The 23,502-nt window shown below is 40.4% G+C and overlaps 1 protein-coding gene across 1 annotated transcript in view; it reads left to right on the forward strand.

The window, feature by feature from the left end:
• The window catches only part of TNR (tenascin R), a 663,536-nt gene that overhangs the window by 408,871 nt on the left and 231,163 nt on the right, over positions 1-23,502 (forward strand). Inside the window, exons 4-5 of the mRNA XM_082265604.1 lie at positions 5,983-6,258; positions 20,065-20,180. Coding sequence (XP_082121730.1) covers positions 5,983-6,258; positions 20,065-20,180 — 392 coding nt within the window. The remainder of the gene's footprint in view (positions 1-5,982; positions 6,259-20,064; positions 20,181-23,502) is intronic.

Below are 23,502 nucleotides of genomic sequence, written 5' to 3' on the forward strand. Positions count from 1 at the left end.
GAAGAACAGGGAACACACCAGGCAGGTCTGAGATACTGTTGTGGAGAAGTTTAAAGCCAGATTTGGATACAAAAAGATTTCCCAAGCTTTAAACATCCCAAGGAGCACTATGCAAGCGATAGTATTGAAATGGAAGGAGTATCAGACCACTTCAAATCTACGAAGACCTGGCCGTCCCTCTAAACTTTCAGCTCATACAAGGAGAAGACTGATCAGAGATGCAGTCAAGAGGCCCATGATCACTCTGGATGAACTGCAGAGATCTACAGCTGAGGTGGGAGACTCTGTCCATAGGACAACAATCAGTCGTATACTGCACAAATCTGGCCTTTATGGAAGAGTGGCAAGAAGAAAGCCATTTCTTAAAGATATCCATAAAAAGTGTTGTTTAAAGTTTGCCACAAGCCACCTGGGAGACACACCAAACATGTGGAAGAAGGTGCTCTGGTCAGATGAAACCAAAATCAAACTTTTTGGCAACAATGCAAAACGTTATGTTTGGCGTAAAAGCAACACAGCTCATCAAAACAGCGGAATGGAATATCGTGCTTTAGATTACCTTTTTTATGTATACATTCAGTTCCTAAGACCCAGCTTCCGGTCACTGCAAGTCCTATTCAGCCTACAATTCAGCTGTTGATAGGCTCAGGAGAACGGTGACATCCCCGGCCTTTAACCCGGATGTTTACCTTCTTCAAAGACAGGAAGTCTCCTAGGCAGACCTGAGTGTGAAGTCACTTCCTGTGTGCACTGGGGAAGACTGACATCCCCGGCCTTTGACCCGGATGTTTATCCCCTTCAGAGACAGGAAGTCTCCTAGGCAGACCCGGATGTGAGGTCACTTCCTGTGTGCACTGGGAAAGACATACATTGCAGACACCTGAAGTTTGGCGTACATCAGGATATTTAAGGGCGTATGATGGCGGTGCTGGCTTACTCCTATTTCCGTAGACGACTGTTTAGTGGAAACGCGTCACAGAGGAGCGCCGCATCGTCATTGCAAGTTGCCGAGGACCGCACTGCAGGCGGCCACGGCCTCTCCAATATCGGTATCGGTTTCCTGTGTCCATTAGTTAACATCTAACTGTAAGTGCACTGGATACTTTTGTTTTAATAAATTGTCAAAGGTACTGCGCTATGGTCTGATTCTGTTTCTGTGAGATACACGTGGAAGCCCTCACCTGTGCGGAGAGTAACACCCAGAACAAGAGTGGACCGGGATTGGGTTGAGACACCGAAAGATCAGTGAGACAGTCGCCTTTTGGTTTGAGCGATCCGGTAAGAGGCCACACTTACTATCTGATTATTTCACGGTGACCTCCCTGAATTCCCAAGACACTACTGGGCCGATTATCCGTCCTTAACCTCTTTTCTCTATGGTAAGGGGCTAATCCCCACAAAGGTGGTGGAACCCATCTGCACCCCACGGATCTAGAGGAACCCACAGAGTGGATTTTACTTTAGCCTGTGAGGGGACGATTGGGACTTTATGCACTTTTATATGTATATGGACTATACACTGAGGTGGCAACCATTGAAATATTGGACACTTTTTCTTTGAATTACTTGTGCACTTTGTTGGTTTATGTTGGTATCACATTATCCATTTATCATCACCTATTCACCATAAGACACCCAAGTATATGCACCAGGGTGCATAGTATTTACTGTACACCCGTTCAAGTGCACATCAATTTTGGAAACACCTCACAGGTATATGGGGGACACTCATTATAGTGTCACACCTTTTCCTGATTTGTGACACTAGTGAATTTTAGCGCACCTGATTTCTTTTCTACACAACACAGCTCATCACCCTGAACACACCATCCCCACTGTCAAACATGGTGGTGGCAGCATCATGGTTTGGGCCTGCTTTTCTTCAGCAGGCCCAATTTTTCAGTTTTTTATTTGTTAAAAAAGTTTGAAATATCCAATAAATTTCACTTCATGATTGTGTCCCGCTTGTTGATTATTCACAAAAATTACAGTTTTATATCTTTATGTTTGAAGCCTGAAATGTGGCAAAAGGTCGAAAAGTTCAAGGGGTCAGAATACTTTCGCAAGGCACTTTATATATATATATATATATATATATATATATATATATATATATATATATATACGTGTGTGTATGTATATAAATATATATATATATATATATATATATACATATATATAATATATGCATACGTATATATATATATATATATATATATATATATATACTTTAACTTTTTTATAGTTATTTATTATATTATAATTTATGGTTTTGTGTTTCAAACTTTATCATACCCAAGATGTTATAAAGAAGAACGCACTGTAAAAAAAAATCATATGTAAATAATTGGTTTGAGCTGCTTGTCCTTAAGAATTACATGCAAAATAATTGTACTGCTTTCAGCACCTAAAATTGGAAACAATCATACCACCAGGGAGGTAAAAGCAAGAAGCACAGTGGCTAAGTGGGTAGCGATTCCACCTGGCAGCACTAGGGTCTCTGGTTTGAATCCCAACCATAGCACTACCTGCCTTGAGTTTGCATGTTCTCCTTGTTAATGTATGGGTTTCCTCCCACACTCGAAAGACATGCTGGTAGGTTAGTTGGCTTTTGTCTAAATTGGCCCTTGTAAATGTATGTAAGTTGGGGACTTTAGATTGTAAGCTTCTTGAGGGCAGGGACTGATGTGAATGTACAATATATATCTAAAGTGATGGCACTATATATATATATCTGCATTAGGTGATCTACCTATAAGATATTATGAAAGATGGAAGGCAGACTATAACAGTGATGGGCCAATAGGGAAGCGTGGAGCTCGTAAGTGCTAGAGCTTTGACAAATCAGAATGGTGTGGCATTTAAGTAGCATAAGGGGACTGAAAGTTGATGCAGGTAAGTGCACACACCTCTTGGAGGCCTACACCTTATACCTTACAGCAATGTTTTTTTGGTAAAACAAGTCACCTTAATAGATTATACTGAAATCAATATCACAACAGAGTGGATAACATTTATGAAAATGGGTTTTTATATCTCCAAATATTTTTAACCATGCATTAACCAATTGTATCCAAAGGCCATCAGCTTCAAAATGCATTTCCACCACGCTGGAAGCAGTGCAATGTAATAATTAGTAGATTTTCAAAGAAGTTCAGCAAAAGCTTCATTTTTTTATTTTGTGAAGAGAATTGGAATAGATGACCTGTCAGGCTCAGTGTTTTTTTAGCACAGCAGTGGAAACATGTCTTTTTCTCATTACAGCGGACCTAAAGTAAAGTTAACAAGGCAAAGTCTCATGGGGGGCTCCAAAACAGCCAGAAGTGCAAAAAAATCTTACATTCTTAAAATGAAATGGATCCTCAGCACTTCCTGGACACAGACAGTGTAGTCATTTAACTACATTTAAGATGCAGAAATCAGGGATCCTCTGTCCAACCTATCCAGCACTCCTTATCCATTTCACAAGAAGCCAGCTTGATTACAAAACTCTGCATCCCCTGACTCCCTTCAATCCATAATTGAAATGCATCACAATTCACCAAAAATAAGTTAGAATGTCAGTAATTATCAGTAAATTAGTAGTAGGGTTCTGAATATATTGTCAGGGTGCAACTCTGTACAGTTGGCCTTTTTGGTCTCCGCTTTGTTTTCATACAATCTTTGGGGTTGAGTTTCTAAAGCCAAATAGGCTGTTCACTTTGCAAGGGACATTGCATTGTGCAAGTGAATTTGAATGAGGTAAAAATTCACTTTGTAAAGAATACCCAATCACAAGCAAGAAAAAAAGCATTTTTTGCACAAGATTTATTGATAGACGTCAACAGAGCTTCACACCATTCACTAAGCTCTTGGACAAATTCCCTTGCAAAGTGCAACTTCCCTTTGCAGAGTGAACAGTCTATTTGCTCTTTAAATGAAAGATGATGCAATGATAGTAAACAACTATGTGCATCATTTTGGATAAGATATTTTGGTCTGGAAAATGGGAAAGGCACATCCAGAGTGAAGCCACCGGTGCCTAATTTCCTGTTACAGCATCATGACACTGGTATCTCCAGGCAGGAAGGAGATGTTACCATATGTGGACTACTTCTGTATAGCACCAATGTGCGTAGAAGTGCTCAGGAGTCTTGATAGATTACTTATGCTGAATAGCAGTAGCAGGGTTAGTTCTTTAATAAAGATAGGGCTGCGTGACCTTAGGCCTCCTTTCATTAACAGTAAAAAAAATACTATAAAGATGTGCATTGGTGTGAATGAATGGTAAATGCCAACATAGTATACATGTTCATCTTTAAATGTCACAAGGTAAGCACAAGCTTTGGAGATTCTTGAGGACTCTATTTGAAAACACCAGTATGATTTATGTAAACCAATGCAAACTTATAGTTCTTGGCCACAACGGACTCCTTGTTTAAAAGAAGGATGGAGTTTGTTTGGTTGAATGGGGACAACTCCATTTCTGTTCCAGTTTTGTTTGTTCGTAAAAAAACACTAAAAACTTAGAGTGATATTAAACCCTTAGTTTTTAATCACTTTCAGCAGCTGATTTAATCACTTTCTGAGTATGCAGCTTCTTTATTTTTGAATTCTTGCCTATGTTCCTGTTTAAGCTGATGCCATGACTGGTGATCCAGGTTTCCTCTTTCATGGTGGGTCTTTTCACTTGTAGCATCTTTTGAAGCAATCGTTGCATACATGGACTAGAGCTGCATCTCCCTAAACCTGCCTTTCTTAACCTTTTTTCTCTAGAGGGACCCTTGAAACAAATTTTCATAGGTCGGGAAACTCTTGCTAAAGCCAATTCTTTTGGGGTCAGTAAAAAAAAATGTTCCCTTACAGTGGTGGTCAGAATGCCCCTACAGACAACTAAAAAAGATCATTAATGTCATGCCACTGGCTCTTTCAAGTGGCATTGGCCTAAGGTCAAATCTTGGCTGGTTCAGCAGGAACTGGCAAAGATTTAAACCATGTATGGACAGGCTAATTGTACCTTAGATCGAGCGATCCACTTTGGTACAAGCAGCCTGCCAGATTTTACATGTGATTATCGCTAGCAGCTGTTATAGCCACTAGCAATAATCACTGTGTACTCCCGGCAGAGGGATTTAACACAATGGCTCGGCAGGGGGAAATCCACTGTCAACACTGTCTGTGTTGATGGGGGAATCTAGCAAATTTCTTTGCTGCAATCAGTGCTTGCAAGAAAGAAATGTTATCCATCTATGGTCAGCCTAAGCCTAGGAACTATGCAGGTGCCATCAAATGGGAGGTCAGTCAAACATAGCTCAAATAACCCTGAAAAACCACTAGAGGAATCTTAGGGTACCATAGAACCTTGGTTCAGAATAACTTCTCTATGTGATTATGGTTAAAAGAATGAGATCATCTTGCATTGGTGAGAAAAGAGCAGTTCTGAATATAACTCCTAGATCCTTTCAAGACACAAGAATATTCTTAAGAATCCATCAGGAAGGTTGTTGCTGGAGCTAAAAAAAAGATTATTGGTGCCATGCTGCTGGCTTTTTCAGGTGGCATTGGTTCCAGAACTTCACAACCACCATCAAATGGAAGGTCAACCAGCTGTAGCAACCTTTAAAGAGATCCAAGGGTACCACAGAGCCCTGGTTGAGAATGGATGCTCTACACTGTGTGCATCAATAGAAACACGCATCCCAGTAACCTAGGATAAGAAGGCACTCCAATGCTCTCCCCTCCTTTTCCAAGCTAAAAGACTGGCTACAGACTGCACTGTCCACTGTTAATTGTTTCCTATGAAGATCAGAAGTTCAAGGAGACAGCACTAAAAGAACAGGAGGGTTTAATATTACTTTATGATGTAGTCAGCACAGTTCAATATGTGTTCCAATAAAATTGTTAATATAATCGTGCACGTGCTATCTTGCATAAACAAGAACATATATGACAGGCAAAAAGCAATTTAAACTTCAGACATTTTATTTTCTTTATTCTCTCTAGTTGCCCCACCTGTGGATTTCACAGTGACAGCTGTCGGTGATCACTGGATTGACCTTGCATGGGAAGGAACCTCCGCTGTGACAGAGTATGTCATTTCATACCAGCCTGCAGTACCATTAGAGTGGGGAACTCAGCAGAGATTACAGCAAAGGGTACCTGGAGATTGGAGTGCTGTCACCATCAGAGAACTGGAGCCTGGAACAACCTACAATATCAGCGTCTGCTCTGTCATCAGCGACATCACCAGTGAACCTGCCAGTATCACTATGTCCACACGTGAGTGTCCATAATCAGCAATGCATGATCTGTGTGTTTTGAAAGCTTCTGTGTAAATTCAAAGAGCCTGCTGAATCCTTTTTAGCTGAACTCAAACAAAAAATGATTTAAAAAATGAATAGCCTATAGCTGCAATATTCACCCTTTATTCAGAGATTTCCCCAGTAGTACTTTTTTCTGCCACTAGATGTCCTCAATCTGATGGACAGCATCATTCAACCCACTACCTCTGAGCCCAGGTCATCCTGGACCCTTCCACAGACTGTGACCAGACTGTGAAAGGAAAAGCAGTTTAGTAATGGGCTCATCTCCCTGTTACTCTGATTTCTCTTTCTATCAGCATGCTGCTTGTCAGCACATAAACCAATTGGCTCATTGTACGTCTTCTTCCACTCCCCATCATGAGACTGAGAGCACCTTAAAATCAGGTACTTACACTTGTAAGGGGGACTTGCAACCGGGCAGACATTGGTGCTAAATTGAACAGTCCATGCCCTGCTTCTTCTCAGATGGGAAAATAACCCACCTATTATTGAGGGCCCCGGTTAGAGGCTCAGGCCCTCTCACAACATCCCCAGCCAGAAGCCTTAATATTTAATAAAGGGAATGTCCACACACAGATGGATTTACAGCACTTTACTACAACTTCACATCTTAACATAACCTCCTGTGACATATGACAATTGACATACTATCAGAATCTTCGGAGCAGAACACCATATGCAAGATTAAACATACTGTAACAGTCACTTCAGTGCAGAGCACAAGTACACATCATTTAGTTAAGCCATATTCCCTCTTTTCCATTGTTCTCTTTGGGAGCACCACAGAGTTGGGACTCCTTACCAGTGCATACTAAGACCACAGCCCTAGATCTCCATCACTAAGTCACAACACATGCAGAGGGTAAGGGGGACAAGGTGCTTCTGTTAGTATATCAGTCTCTTCCTGATGTCCTTTCTATAGCCTTTCCCAGGTGGACACACTCTTAGATGGTGATCTCATTCCCAGGCCTCCACCATTACTCACATATGAGCAGACTTGTATAAAGTACTCGAAATTTCTACTTGAGTAAAAGTACAAGTGCTCGATCAAAAAATTACTTGAGTAGAAGTGGAAGTGCTCGCAGAAAAAGTTACTTAAGTAGAAGTACTAAAGTATTCAACATTTTTTTTACTTAAGTATTGCAAGTAGTTTTTTCAAAAAATTTGCTACTTAAGTACTAAAAGTAAAAAGTACCAGTAGTTTTGAAAAAAAAATTCTACTCAAGTACTGAAAGTAGAAGTACAAGTACTGTGTTATGTAGTTATTAAAGAAAGAAGTCAAAAGTTTGAACATCATATTGTTTTTTATTATTTCAAATGATTTATTCAAATGATGTAACCGTGTTTGTTAGTAGTTTCTTGATGCACTTTAAGTGCTGTAGCACCATTTATTTGTTTGTTTCATATTTTCTTTTTATTGGAAAGATTTGGTATAGCAGCTTTTATTATACACAGCCTTTATTTTCGTATGCGCTGATTTACAAATGACATTATACACATTTTTTGAGCTTTATGAAACCTGCCATCTACTGTTCTGGCAGTGGTAATTTTTTTAAAAGTAATGAGTAACTATGCAGCACAAAAAAAAAATATCGGAGTAGAAGTATCGAAATCATCGAAAAAATGTAGTGAAGTAAAAGTAGAAGTAGGAGAAAAAAATTCTACTCTAGGAAAGTACAGATACCGCATTTCGGTACTTAAGTACAGTACTTAAGTAGTTCTACTTCGTTACTATACATCTCTGCATATGAGGACTCTGTCAAGGCTTCTAATGACTTGCACACCACACTGCAGGACCTGGCAGAGGAAGGTCAGGAGAGTCAGGACAACTTCAGCTAATCCTCCCATGATATGTACTATCTCGCCTGGGAATTCAGCCCTGCACAGGGTCTTTTAGTTCAGCTCTGTGTAAGACTACAATTTAGAAGCTGTGGAGTGTCATGTTCCCATACTCTAGGCCCTCTATAGGCCCCTCATACACTGGCATTTATATGAGCACTAACTCTAAAGGGGGCGCTAACACCTGATTACAAATTTCCACCTACCAAACCACATTAGCAACAAAGCCATCTATTGGCAGGCAAGCTAACTGCACCTGCCAATACACTGTTTGCATTTAAAAATGCATTTAATGATGTAATAATGATTACTGAATTTCACTAATTTGTGTCTTTTATACTGGCCTAGAGTTAACCTTTAAACATTCAATCCTTGCTAGAATTATATTAAACTGTTGGGTGGGTGTTGGGTAGTAAGTCTCATAGATCTATCGGCACATAGCAAGAAATTGTCTGTACTTAAATTCTCAGCTCCAGCCTCTTACTGTGAGGATATCTCCTCTAACTTTTCCATTTGTTCTTTGAGTTAACATTACAGAAAAGAACTATAGCTGAGAAATCTTACCAATAGAGTTTCTGAGAGATATATAAGAGGCCAGAAGGTGATTATATCTGCCAAAAATGAAAGATCAGCTGTAGACGGACTTGCTGTTAAAATTACAATTACAAAATTGGCCAAAACCTTTTTCTTCTTTAGTTTTAGACAGAGTGGGGAAGGGTAGGTCAGGTTTTACTTCTGTCTCTGGGGGGGATTTCCCTAGTACTAATGGGGAAAGACATTTCCATTGGAGACACAATTGCAATAAAAACACCTTTATTAGTAGAATGGGAAAGAGTTCAGCTGGCCATACACTGATCCAAATTCAGCAGGACTGGTGGAAATTTGATAAGTGGGTGGCCGTCCCTGCATCCCTGCATGACAGAAGACAATCTAAAGGTTAATGTGCTGATAAGGCATGTGCTGGAACATTTTCGTACATCAGTGGTGGCAGCTGCTGATCAGGTCCTGCAGTCAGAATACTATGTATCGGTGCAGGAATTCTTCCATCCAGTGCCGGGACAAGGTCATCCAGTGCCCAGGGCAAAGATGCCAAACTGCACCCCCCCTTCCCTTAGGGTTAGGGTCAAGGAGCCCCCCTATCCCTGCAATAAACCATTGCACCCAAGGCAGCCCTCCCTCCTGCCCACCCCTTGTCCCAGCCCTGCTTCCATCCACTACGCTTGTGCGGATTAGGGAATCCCTTCATTTTTTAACAAATAAAAGACCATCTATGGCCAGCTTTACAACCTCTGTTCTGATTGTTGTATTGGCCCCAATTGGGGAGATTTCTCTTAATTTGCTTTGTCGTTGTGGCAATGGGGCTGATTTATTAAAGGCACATAGACTGTTCACTTTGAAAGGGAAGTTGCACTTTGCAAGAGAATTTCTCCCCAGAGCTTTTCAAATAATGCAAAGCTCTGCTGACTTCCATCCAATCACGTGCAAGCAAAAATGCTTTATTTATGCAAGGTGAAATTTCACTGCATTCACTGAGCTCTGGGGCAACTTCTGCCTATTTGCTTTTAATAAATCAACCCACAGTATCACTGTATGATCGGGTGCTATTACGTCAGGAAGTGCTAGGAATATCCTCAAATGGGAATGTAGCACTATTCCCGTGGGAGGTGCTGGTTACGAGTTCCCCTGGATTACCCATAGCAACAACTTGACAATATAGCATATTCTAAGTGCTTGGCTCAGTCAGAAAACAGTCCAGGGGTTTTGGTTTTTGTTGAATTATTTGAAAACTGGGATAGGAGAAGGGATGAGTGGGATACTCCAACTGATTACCTATGCACAATTGCTGAGACTTCTGGTTAACACTGGAAGTGGCAAGGCCGCTGCTTCACCTTGTCACTTTAGTGATGAAGATTTAAATGAACTGTACTGTACTGTGAATCACTCTTCAGGGTCCTACCTGTCACCCCCTTTGTCCCTACTCTTCATGGTTCTATACGGCACCCCCTTTTCTCTGACACTCTGTGTGAGCTGACTCCTTGATCCTCTGACTTCACTGCAGTGGTCCCCCTTTCTGGGCAGATCCTTTGACAAGGGTACTCACGGACACTGTTTTTCCCTGAAGACTCTGCCAGCAGCTCCACTGTCAGCTTTACAGGATCCTCTGCAGCTCAGCTCCACACAGCTGGTTCACTAGGCTGACTGCCTATGACCACCTTCCTCATACAACAGGAGGAGAGACAGCCATCAGCCTCCTTCTGGTGCTTCCCGCCAAAGACGCCCTGTCACATGTCCACTCAGCTTTTATGAGCAATCCCAGGATGCACTGCAAGAGTGCCCCTTCACTGGGACTCTCACAAAAGCCAATAGGTCATTGGCTAGGTTTCCTCCACTGTCCAACAGGCTCCCCTATTGGATAGAGTGGGGACACTCCCTCAGACCCAGTGAATCACACCTGGAACATGCAACAGGCAACCTAATAGATCAGGCTCCCCTGATAAGCAGAAGGAGCATAAAATGCTTTTACCTAGCACCTACCTAGGAGGGTACTACAGGAACAAATGGGTTGATTTACTAAAGGCAAACAAGCTGTTGAATTTGCAAGGCAATTTGCCTCAGAGTGCGGTGAATGGTCAAATTGCAAATACCCAATCACATGAAAGGAAAATAAAAAATAAAAAATTGTCCTTGCCCATGATTGGATTACAACATCTGCAGAACTTCCCCTTATTCGGTAAGCATTGGGGATAATTCCCTTGCAAAGTGCAGCTTCCCTTGCGAAGTGAACAGCCTATTTGCCTTTACTAAATACATCTCACTGAAATCTGACAGAGCCTCTAGCATTCCCAGAAAACAGAAATAAAAATTGGCTGGAATTTGGCTTTCACTTATTTTTTTATTGACTTGAATTAACAATAGAAAATCACTACCCCACCAAGCTAGTTAAATGATGTGCTGTGACTTAATCCAAGCTTGTGTCTGCTGCTCAAGCACCATTTCCCCACCATCCATGCTGGAAACATAGATGTGAACTGACATCTGCTAGTGGCATCCTCAGTGCTGTGTAAAGTAGCAGTCCCAGTGCTCTCATTCACGGTGAGACCATTGGGACATTCCGAAGGGGATTGCTTGGTGCTGAGAATTTCCAGGTTTGCAATCAGTGTCAGCAGTGGAGAGAACAGACGGAGGCTCTGATCTCTGGTCTGTTTAGACCACTTAGACCCCTGATGTTTTATTTTACTGCCAGAGAGCAACCGTTTTTGGAAGGGACAGGGGCGCAAATAGAGCAGCAAGGCTCATCTCATTACTTTTGGGCTCTCGGAGAGATAAAGCTTTTGACACCAATAAAGAGAAAAAGAAATTAAGGGTAAACAAAACAAAAAGCAGAGAGAAATAAATTTACACATGTAAATGCACATACAGTATACTTACGATATATATTCTACAGCATATACTGTATATATAATAAATATAATATATACAATATACTGTTTACATATCTATACATACATATAATTTATACCCATAGACTAATAGTCTTTATATATTAGGTATCTTTATTCCCATTGGAGGTATTACATCAAAGTTAAGGGGCTTAATGTTAATACTTCATTTCAAAAGCAGCAAAGGCCCTTTGCCCCTTTTACAATTTCAATGCATGTTTGTTATTGCAATAATTATCAAATGTTAGGTACCAGCAGTCTTTTTTAACCACTTAAGCCCTGGAAGATTTTACCCCCTTCCTGACCAGGGCCTATTTTGTGATTCGGCATGGCGTGATTTTAACGGACAATTGCGCGGACGTGCGACGCCGTACCTAAACAAATTTGATGTCCTGTTTTTTCCCACAAACAGAGCTTTCTTTTGGTGGTATTTGATCACCTGTGCGATTTTTTGATCATGCGCTATAAACAAAAAAAGAGCGTCAATTTTGCAAAAATAGCAATATTTTTCACATTTTTTTTATATGAAATTCCCCCAAAAAAATGTAAAAATCAAATTTTTTAACATTTTCGGCCAATTTGTTTTATGCTACATATGTTTGGTAAAAAAAAATCACAAAAAGCGTATTTTGATTGGTTTGCGCAAAAGTTATCGCGTTTACTAACAAAGGGAAAGATTTTTGTCATTTTTGTTGTTTTTTTTTTAACGCGTAATGACGGCGATCTGCGTTGTTTTTGCGGTACTGCGACATTGCGACAGACAGATCGGACCCTTGACTGACATTTTTGACACTTTTGGGGTTACCAGTGACATTACTGCAGTAATCAGTGCTATATATATGCACTGTTACTGCAAAATAACACTGGTAGTGAAGGGGTTAACTTTATTTGAGAGGGAGGGGCTGTGTGTGTCCCTAGGGGCATGATTCTAACTGTGATTGGCTGTGGCTTGAGCTGTAGAAACAGTGATCAACGGTCCTACATAGTAGAACCGTGTGATCACTGTTTCTACACAGGGGAGAATGACAGGCGGCTTGTTTACACTAGCCGCCTGACTTTCTCCCTCTGCAGCGACGATCGCAGAGTGACTGGCGGACATCGGGTCCGCCGGTCACACGCGCGGGGGGGGTCCGTGACCACGCGGGAGCGCGCCTCCGGGGGCGCACACTCGCTCCCTAGACCCTCACAGCGATCTACGCCACTTTGCCTGTGAGGGGTGACTGCCGACGTAAATAGCCGTGCGGCAGTCGGCAAGTGGTTAAGCAATGTGGATACTCTGTTCTTAAAACAAACTTTTAATCTGCTTATATTTTACCTTCCTTGCTTCTTCGTTTCCTCCTTTATTAAAAAAATGATAATGAAATCTTTAAATAAACCTTACCGTTTTCATGGCATACTTTATTTTAGACCCAGATATGTCATCATTGGGTCTCTGTGCTTCTCTATGCCTGAAGATTATGGCTGGTGGGAGTGGCTGGCAGGATGCTGTAGAACAGGGATGCCAAACACAGTTTAATCACGGGGCGCATCGCCCTTATGGTTGCTCTTAAAGGGCCGGTTGTATCTGTAAGACCAGATGTGTAGAGCACCCCATTCCCCTTACATCAGATGTCAAGAGCCCCACTACCATCAGATGTAAAAAGTCCCTCACTCTCCCTTACATCACAATGCACCCTCCCTTACCTTGCCCTGCTGCTGGGAAGAAGCTGGGGACAAGGCTGGGAAGCAGACAGTGCATGGTCTGGAGTAGGACTGGAGGAGGTCTGGAGTCAGCTGCCGGAGTCTGCTGAATGCTAAAACCAGGGGAGGCGGAGATGAGAGGGTGCAGGGCTCTCCTCTCAGCTGAGGGGGGGTGAGATACAAGTCTCTCTGTGGCTGCATGGAGAAGCGCAGGATCTGGCAGAGGACTTCTGTCCTCCTCTTTGCTACCGACTGCTGAGACAAGGTGGAGGCAGAAACAAGGGGGTTGCTGCAGCTGCAGGAGTGGTGTGAGGGCCACATGAAAAAAATCTGAAGGGACAGATTCGACCTGCAGGCCTTGTGTTTGACACATGTGCTGTAGAAGCTTTCTAAAACATCAAAGCTCCCTGCCTCATTACTGCTCTCAAGACCATCAGGCCTGATGCAAGCAGTGGGCAAGCTCTTTGGAAAAGCTATGCAAATATCAAAATACCATAATAGGTGATGTCAGCCTGGTGAAGTGACTGAAAAATGAAAGAAGTGGGGCAGGGACAATAATGCTGAGGAGAAAAGTGTATATAGATGATTCTGGATGTCCTTCAGCCAGGAAATGTGGCAGGCTATGTTTTATTTGCTGCAGTGTCTAAGGCACACTGTTAGAAGCTTGCAGTGTTCAGTGAGATCAAAGTAAGCAATTTTAGTACATAATATGAGCATGTACTGCTGTAAGACTAAAGAGAAGACTGGGGGTCAGCTTTAAAGTGTATGTCAATCCAAAAACTTTTTTTTCTTGTTTTTAGAGGAGTGGAAGAGTTAGAACCCCTTTTCGATTTTTATTACTATCAAGTGCTCCATTAAAACAACATTTTACCAAAAAGGATATAAAACTGCTACAGCAACATGCCCAGCAATACATTTATTTTTTTAGTAGAGTCAGGGGAGGCTGGGACTCCTATACGTTTTTTTATTTCTGTCTCTGTTCCTGTCTCTGTTCCTGTCTCTGTTCCAGTCTCTGTTCCTGTCTCTGTTTCTGTCTCTGTTCCTGTAACAAGATTTTTCCTCACTTGCTGTCTGATGAAACTGTTGTCAGCAAACCATGAAAGGAGGTGTTTTATGAAGATGATGATAATAATGTTTTTCTTATAAAAAATAATTTTAATACTACTACTAATAATAATAATAATGATGATGATGATTATTATTATTATTATTATTATTATTATTATTATTATTTCAACTGCTGTTAATAATTTTTTTATTGTTTCTGTGCTTGGCATTTCTTGTTCTTTGATTCAACCATCCTGATACCCAACGTTCTTGTAAAGTGGAATTATACTGAAGCCTTTATCATTTATTTTCTATATAACCACTTTCTTTATTATTTGTACACAATCTTCTCTTTGTGAACACCCACTCTCTTAGAAAATATAACACAGTGGAATTTTTAGTCATGTCATTCTTTCTACACTTAACCATAACTTTGATCCTTCATGTTTTTAAATGTCTAACTTTGCACTAACTCCACAAGCAGAGATAATCAAGGTACCATAGAACTCAAAGAACATATTGTTATTGATGTGTGTGAACACCGCTCTAGGTCAGTCTCCCATCTCCACCTCTACTAACACACAGGCCAGGTGCTGGCCCCGTCCATCATGGATTCCAATGAGCAAAATATTAGCTATCAATAAATCCACCAAAGTACATCTTCTATTGCTTCAGATGGGAAACTTTTTGTAGTGGCCAATAGTGTTCAATAAACAATGATACTTACACAAATACATGCAAATATAAGGAAAAAATAAAAAGATTGGAGTTAAATCCCCTTAGAATTCATTTTTTTTTTTTTCATAGAAAACGTTAAAAGCATGTACTAGGTAATTTAAAATTTACACAGGGGACATTGAATATACAGTATATTTTTTTCAATATTATATATCAATAAATCCACCAAAGTATGCCTTCTACTTTATTGTTGTAAATAAATTCCAACCTCTATTGCTTGGCCAATCGTGTTCATTAAACAATAATACTTCAAGGAGGAATGGACTCCACATATAAAGGCCAGCAATATATTTTAAAAGCTTACCAAATTAGTTTTACAGGAAATCTATAAATTTCCCTAACATCTACGCCTATTATACCTTTACAATTCCAGAAAGCAGGACACTGTGGAGTTGATTTACTAAAACTGAAGTTTGCAAAATCAGGTACAGCTCTGCATAGAAACCAATCAGCTTCCAGGTTTTTTTTCGCAAAGCTTAATTGAACAAGCTGAAGTTAGAAGCTGATTGGTTACCATGCACAGTTGCACCAGATTTAGCATTCTCTGGTGTTGGTAAACCAATCTCAGTATCATAAGAATCTAACATCTAAAAATTGTCCTAAATGTGTGTGTATAATAAATAGGCAATATAAGGTATAGCACAAATACATTTCCTTGCTAGTGTAATGATGAGTTCAACTCCATACATATCCACACATACTTATCAAAACTTCTTTTTCTCTAAATATTTGTATGCGTTTTATTTTTTTCTTGTTAGGTGAGGTTTGGAGAAGTCCATAAATAGGGTTCTGTTCATTAAGATGTTTCAAATTAAATTTGTCCCACTCCATACTAACAGGTTTAACTTTGCTCTGTAAAATAACAATTACTGTATTTTCTAGCGTATAAGACTTTTGAACCTCAAAAAAATCCCCCAAAAATGGGGGGTCGTCTTATACGCCGAATATAATATCTCCAAGGTAACCTAAGTATAAGTATTACCGGTAGATGTAATCTCTGAAGACGCTGGCTGTGTGGAAATCCTGTACCGGTATACCGCATGTACCGTAGCTTCGGCTACATACAGTGTACCGCGCTGAGCCAATCAGGGAGAGCGATGTATTCTATTATTGAATGCAAAGCCTACTCGGATTGGCAGAGTAACATCAACCCGCCTCTCTGACTCTGCCAATCCAAGCAGGCTTTGCATTCAATAATAGAATACATCGCTCACTGTGATTGGCTCAGCGCGGTATACTGTATGTAGCCGAAGCTACGGCATATATGGTATACCGGTACAGGATTCCCGCACAGCCAGCGTCTTGAGATTACATCTACTGGTAATACTTGGGGTACCTTGGAGATATTATGAGAGATTACATTTATTACAGTACTTGGGGTACCTTGGAGATCTATGAGAAATCTGATGTTTTTCAATGGTGTTGCCTTGCTTCGGAAGGGGGGTAGTCTTATACGGCGAGTATAGCCCAAAACCTATGTTTTAACTTGAAAATTAGGGGGTCATCTTATACGCCCAGTCGTCTTATACTCCGGAAAATACGGTAAATAGTAAAATAAATTATTTAAAAAAAAAAAACTGAACCAGGCAGAAGAAGGACAATAAATAATGTCAGACTATGAACAGTTATTTACGTTTAATATGTACTGTAAAAAAGCCCTAAAGGCATTCTGAAGCAGAGGTTATGAATAAAAAAAAAAAACTCCTGTTCCAGAAGCCTATGGTACAGATCATCACCTCCAGAGGATAAAGTAACAATTTAAGTGCCATGAAAGGTGAAGGATGACATATCCCCTCTCATGGGTAGTCAAAAATTGATTTAAAGCATTGGCTGGGTGAAAGGCAGCAGAATTCTGGCTTCCACAATAATGCTCAGAAATCCTTACATGCTTCGCATGGGTTGTACAACCCACATTATAGTAAAGATGAAAGTCAGAAAAGGTATATATTGCTTGATAGGGAAAGTTTCTCCAGAAATTGTGATCGAACATCTTGTGTCTTAGCATGTACTGCACAATAACTGCATGTATACATTTAAAGGAAATTTTCACATTAAGCCACACTGGCTGCTGTTTATTGATTAGTTCTTCAAAACAGCTGTATGTACTTTCCTGCAGGAAAGTGACAACCATTGCCAAGAATCCAATGTAATTATTTGTCGGCCTACAGAATTATTAAAGTCTCCTTAATTCATATTTATACTCCTTAGAAAAGGTAGTGAATGTAGGTAAACCATCTGGCTTAGCAATGGTTCTTTTCTCCCCTAAAAAGGTCTTCCTCTGTCTATTAGAAGCTCCTGATATTCCATATTACAGTGGGTACCCTCAAAATGCTAAAGGGCTTTACTGTAGTGCAATTCTGTCTGGCTCCAATAATTCCCCAACAGGGATGATGTTAATAGTGTGGAAAAGATGGCAACTGGTTGTTTTTAGATTACAATAACCAGCTGAGGGCTTGCAGAAAGAATCCTGCCATCCCTAGCATTACCCATCAGTGTAAGATATAAAAAATGAAAACTGCTGGTACTCCACATGTGGGTGAACTGTAAATTAAGATGATTCATATTACCACATGATACACAATGATTCACAAGGTGAGATGGACCCTTTTAAATAAAGAGCAGGTCATCAATATAGTAGCAGACAAACCAAAATATAAAGCCCCGTACACACGTACCGATCGTCGGCCGACCGATCGGCCGTCTTTTGTCCCCGGGCTGTCGTGTCCGCTGAAAAGTGCAAAAGACTGCACACGAATTTTGTCCGCCGACTGCAGAAGTGATGTCATGTGATGGTTAACTTTCCCTGTGTTTTTTCTTTTCTGAGCATGCCCAGTCTTGCAAATCTGCTGTCTGTTCGCCGAATTCTGTACTGACTGGCGAACAATCGGCCGTTCTGGTGTCAGCATACAAAAATTTTAATGCTTGCACGACAGATTCTGTTCAGCCGAAAGTGCGCTGTCGGCTGTCGGAAGCATCATACTAAAAAGCCGAAAATCGGCCGATCGGTCGTCGGCCGAATCTTTTCGTCCGACAATCGGTACGTGTGTACGGGCCTTAAGAGTACAGAAAGGGTTCACATTTGCAAAGATCTGGAGCTCCTTCCACTAACTCATGTAGAGCCTGAGAGGTGAGGGTAAAAACATTACCACTGTTAACTAACCACTGAAGCCCCGGAAGATTTTACCCCCTTCCTGACCAGGGTTTTTTTTTGCGATTTTTTTACTGCGTGACTTTAACGGACAATTGCGCGATCGTGCGACGCTGTACCTAAACGAATTTGACGTCCTTTTTTTCCCACAAATAGAGCTTTCTTTTGGTGGTATTTGATCACCTGTGCGATTTTTTGATCATGCGCTATAAACAAAAAAAGAGCATCAATTTTGCAAAAATAACAATATTTTTCACATTTTTTAATATGAAATTCCCCCCCAAAAAAATGTAAAAATCAAACTTTTTTAACATTTTCGGCCAATTTGTTTTATGCTACATATGTTTGGTAAAAAAAATTGCAAAAAGCGTATTTTGATTGGTTTGTGCAAAAGTTATCGCGTTTACTAACAAAGGGATTATTGTCATTTTTGTTGTTTTTTTTTTTAACGCGTAATGGCGGCGATCTGCAATTTTTTTGCAGTACTGTGACATTGCAGTGGACAGATCGGACCCTTGACTGACATTTTTGACACTTTTGGGGTTACCAGTGACATTTCTACAGTAATCAGTGCTATACATATGCACTGTTACTGTAAAATTACACTGGCAGTGAAGGGGTTAACTTTTTTTGAGAGGGAGGGGTGGTGTGTGTCCCTAGGGGCGTGATTCTAACTGTGATTGGCTGTGGCTTGAAGTGTAGGAACAGCGATCAACGGTCCTACATACTAGAACCGTATGATCACTGTTCCTACACAGGGGAGAATGACAGGCGGCTTGTTTACATCAGCCGCTTGCCTTTCTCCCTCTCCACCCGACGATCGGCGAGTGACCGGCGGACATCGGGTCCGCCGGTCACACGCACGGACTTTCTGGGGAACGAGCCGGAGCGGGAGCGCGCCTCCCCGGGGGCGCGCGCTCGCCGCTATTGGCTCCCAAGCAAGTGACAGGCTAGTGACGTATATATACATCACTTTGCCTGGCCGGGGGGCTGACTGCCGACGTATATCGTCGTGCTGCGGTCGGCAACCGGTTAAAGCTCCACATCCCTACACATAGCAAATATCATCAAATACAGATTAATTATGAGTTAACAAAAATTCCACAGCCATCAGCAAAAAACCTCTGTAACTCATCTGAGTAGGCATTATATGTGCAAAAGTGATATCTTAAAATGGAACTAAAATACCAAAAATACTCACTTTCACCTTCCAGCAGTCTGGCAGTTACATCCCTTACCAGCTCCTGTCATCTTCTCCCAGGGCTACTTCCTAGTGATGTGTTTTTGGCCACTTGAGTGATCCCTGGGTGATGATGTCATCCCACGTGTGCGCACAGAGGTCTGTCATTCCGACACAGCTTGAAGATAAATTCTAGGTACAAACATTCTTACAAAGTTACATTGGTCCAGCTTGTAGCATATACCATAATTGGCCAATCCCCCTGGAAACTGGAATTCACTGAAGTAGACATTGCCACTCCAGTGATTCCCATTAGCTTCCGGGTCCCATGTTGTGTGACTGCCCTGCTGGTACATAGGAAGTCAGCTGTTTGGCATGGGTACCATTCAGAGACTGCTATGCATTTTCACAATGAATATGAAGCATTCTCTGATTGGATAAAGCGGAGAGCATGACAACTCCTCCTTTCATTAATACTCAATATATATCTTTTAATGGGTAATTCAGCATAATCTGTACTGCTCTAAACTGTTTCAAGAATATTCATAAAGACAGACAGGAACTATCCTTCAAAATCATTACATTTTGTAAATGCCACCTCAGTCTTTATTCCCCTGTTTATCTTTTTTTTTTTTTTTTTTTGTTTTTTATCACTTTTTCATCTATTAACATTCATATTGTATTTTTTAGATATTTCTCCACCCAAAGGACTGCAGTTTAAAGATGTGACTCAGACCTCAGTAGAGGTGCAGTGGGAGCCTCCTCTTTTCGCCATTGATGGCTGGGAAATTAGTTTCACCCCAAAGGTATGTAAACAGCTGCTTTACACACTATCCACTTTGCATAGGTTACGTGTTATTGTGCATATTATAAAAATACAATATACTGTGGACACAATGGGGATGATTTACTAACACCAGAGAGTGCAAAATCTGGAGCAGTTGTGCATGGTAGCCAATCAGCTTCTAACTTCAGCTTGTTCAATTAAGCTTTGATAAAAAAAAAATCCTCATGGTTTGTCAGATTTAACAATATACCTGCTAGGAGGTATATCACATTTAGTACTCTGGCATTTTTGATGCATCATAGGTATGTGTTTGAAAGAATTAATGTATGCAAAACATTAAAAACATAATTTTACATTGTAATATTACATTATAATTTTTTTAAATATTAAAAAATCAGTAGCCAAGATTATTGTGCATAATGTTTGACAATGCATTTTACCTACACATACATTTTAGGTATCTGGATATATCTTATGGCACATAAAGTGGGACCCCAGAAAACACTTTAGTATTTAGTTGAAAACATATATGTTAACAGTTTTATCCTCTGATTTACATTTCCTAGTGATGTCAAAAGCTGTCATACTCCCTATATCTCCCTATTGGCCAGTAACTGATAAAGATTAAATCCCTGGCAAATAGAAGAACGCTAGAAAAGGTAACCAGTGATCCAATTTTCCACAATGTTAGAAAGTGTCCAAATGTGCATTATTGAAAAATCCAATTTCCAAGGTTCCTAAAAATATTTCATAATATGCACAGGCACCCCTATTTTTCTCCATTTTCTCCATTTAATTTATATTGCCATTTTAGCCCACTTTAGCAGGTGTGACCAATTAAAATATGTAACTCCAGTGATATATGATGACTGGGCTTTAAGAGTAACTCCACTTTTGTTAAGAAACAAAAAACAATCCCCTGTGGATGACCAACGTACATTGCATGGATTTTAACATTTGTTTCTGAAGGAATGTCCTGTTTTTTCTTTTCCCTTTGTTTAATACATTTTTATTGAACAAAGGGAAAAGAAAAAAATATATAATCACCTGGTGTATTCTCAGTGTTCTCATGAGAAATGCTGCAGTGTATCTTAGTGCAGAGTTCTTCACACAAGCATGAAACAACATTTTTGAAGGCATTCTGTACACCAAAAGTGTACAGAACACCTCCAGGTTGCCATATTGCATTTAATTTTACAGAAAATTACAGCACTGCAGACTGAAATGGAATGGTAATTTTTATTAACAATAAATTACAACATGGCATATGTAGCAACTTACAGTATACACTAAATTACAGTGGGGATCGAAAGTTTGGGCACCCCAGGTAAAAATTTGTACTAATGTGCATAAAGAAGCCAAGGAAAGATGGAAAAATCTCCAAAAGGCATCAAATTACAGATTAGACATTCTAATAATATGTCAACAAAAGTTAGATTTTATTTCCATCATTTACACTTTAAAAATAACAGAAAACAAAAAAACGGCGTCTGAAAAAGTTTCAGTTGGCCGGACTGAGTATGGCTGATTCACAGGTTACAGACTATGAATAATCAGAGACAATACTGATAGCCATGCCTCCCTCAACATTTTTTCACCCCACTGTGGTGTAAGCAGGCACAGACTACATGAGAGTGGCAACTATGCTCTGAAATCAGAAGCAATGCATCATTGTTGCAGGAGAACTGTCAAGAACCATAAACCAGGCAGAGACAGAAAATGCAGTTAAAATCACACTTTAATGCAATAGCAAAAATAAAAACAGTTCAGGAACGTAGTCAAAAACAGAAGCCAGGGTTTGGAAGCCAGAGTGGGTAATCAGACGAGCCAGGATCAGAGAACCAGAAGTCAGCATTGACAGGAGCCAAAAATCAGGAGTACGTATCAGAAGAGAAGTAAGCCAGGCCAAGTCATACAAGGAACACAGCATAAAACACACTGGAGATGTTGACCACTCAAGGGCACAGATGAAATGAGCTAAGCTGTTTAAATAGCCAAAAGGGGCTGGCTGTAGGCTGGACTAATGAGGCAGGTAATGATAACCAGGTGAGTCACTGTGGAAACAATGAGTGTCTGGTAATTAACCTACAGCTGAGCAGCCTCTGTGCACTGAAAGAAAAGAGTTGCTAGAAAATAGCAGGAGCCCAGTCCTGACAAGAACTTAGAGAAAAAACTGTAGGTGCAGATGCACTTAATTTTTATTTTTATTTTCAATGGGAGTTTACTTTAACATGCACAAATGTTGTTCAGTTTGTGTCATATATAGAATCAAAACAACTCATTTATTTGCTCAGAATCTACAATAACTGTGAAAAATGAAAATTTCCAACACATGGATGCTACTGTGGGAAGGTGGGAGGCAGGTGGGAAATGAGCCTTCAGTATCTATACACAGAGCAGTTTCAGGAGTTTATGGCTATAGTCGTTTTCTGCCACTACAGAAATGAAGACTTGAATACAAAGTTCCAGAACTGATGACTTACCTCTATTAATTACATAGCAAAAGCAGTACAAGTTTTTTTTTTTCAGTCTCCTGAACTCACCTTACTTCATATGCAGCAGAGACGTTTCTCACACTGATTAAAAACATAGCTGTCATTTTTCTTTACAGTCTTGTGTTACCTCAGCCAGGAGATCATTGCACTCCCTGACTAGCGATATGACACTTTTTTTAGGCTTAATTTCCCCTAAGATAATTTTTTTTACAGCCATGCTACATAAAATTAATGTAAGCAATAAACATTTTGTAAGTCATTTTGTTTCCAGTAAAGACTTGTTTTTTTTCTTTCCCCCTCCGCTACTTCATTACACTAAATACAAACTGGTACTAATGGCCTGTCAATGGCAGACATTTATAAGTGCTGATAAATTTCTGCTTAACACAACCCCAGATGTCCCTTGGTGGCGGGAGTTGCAGAGCTGTTAAACTGGGCTTAGGCCAAATGTTATTTCAGTTCTTTTTACCTGTCTGAGAGCTGCTCGGTTCATCTTCTGGCTATAGCGAAAGGCTGTGTCCTTGTCTGCCTCCATGTGACAAGACTTAAAAAGATCTTTGAAAGTCATGACATGTGTGATTGAGCTTGTGTCAGTTGCCTTTGATGAGAAAGAAAAGATCTTTTTAGAAGTGGTTATCAATGGCGTTTGATGGGATGAGGAGTGTGTGGGCGAAAGATCACCTCTCCTCGAGACAGGGAACCTCGGACAAGGATGAAATAGATCAAGCCTTTGTTTGCTACAGTGAAAGAATTGTCACGTTCAGGTGAATGATTTGATGTCACTGGATGCTCATAAGCTGCATGCTTCGCTGACCAGCTGAATGGAGAAGCCATCAGCAATAATGG

This window comes from Pelophylax lessonae (genome assembly GCF_965119305.1).
Source record: "Pelophylax lessonae genome assembly, chromosome: 8".
NCBI lineage: Eukaryota > Metazoa > Chordata > Amphibia > Anura > Ranidae > Pelophylax > Pelophylax lessonae.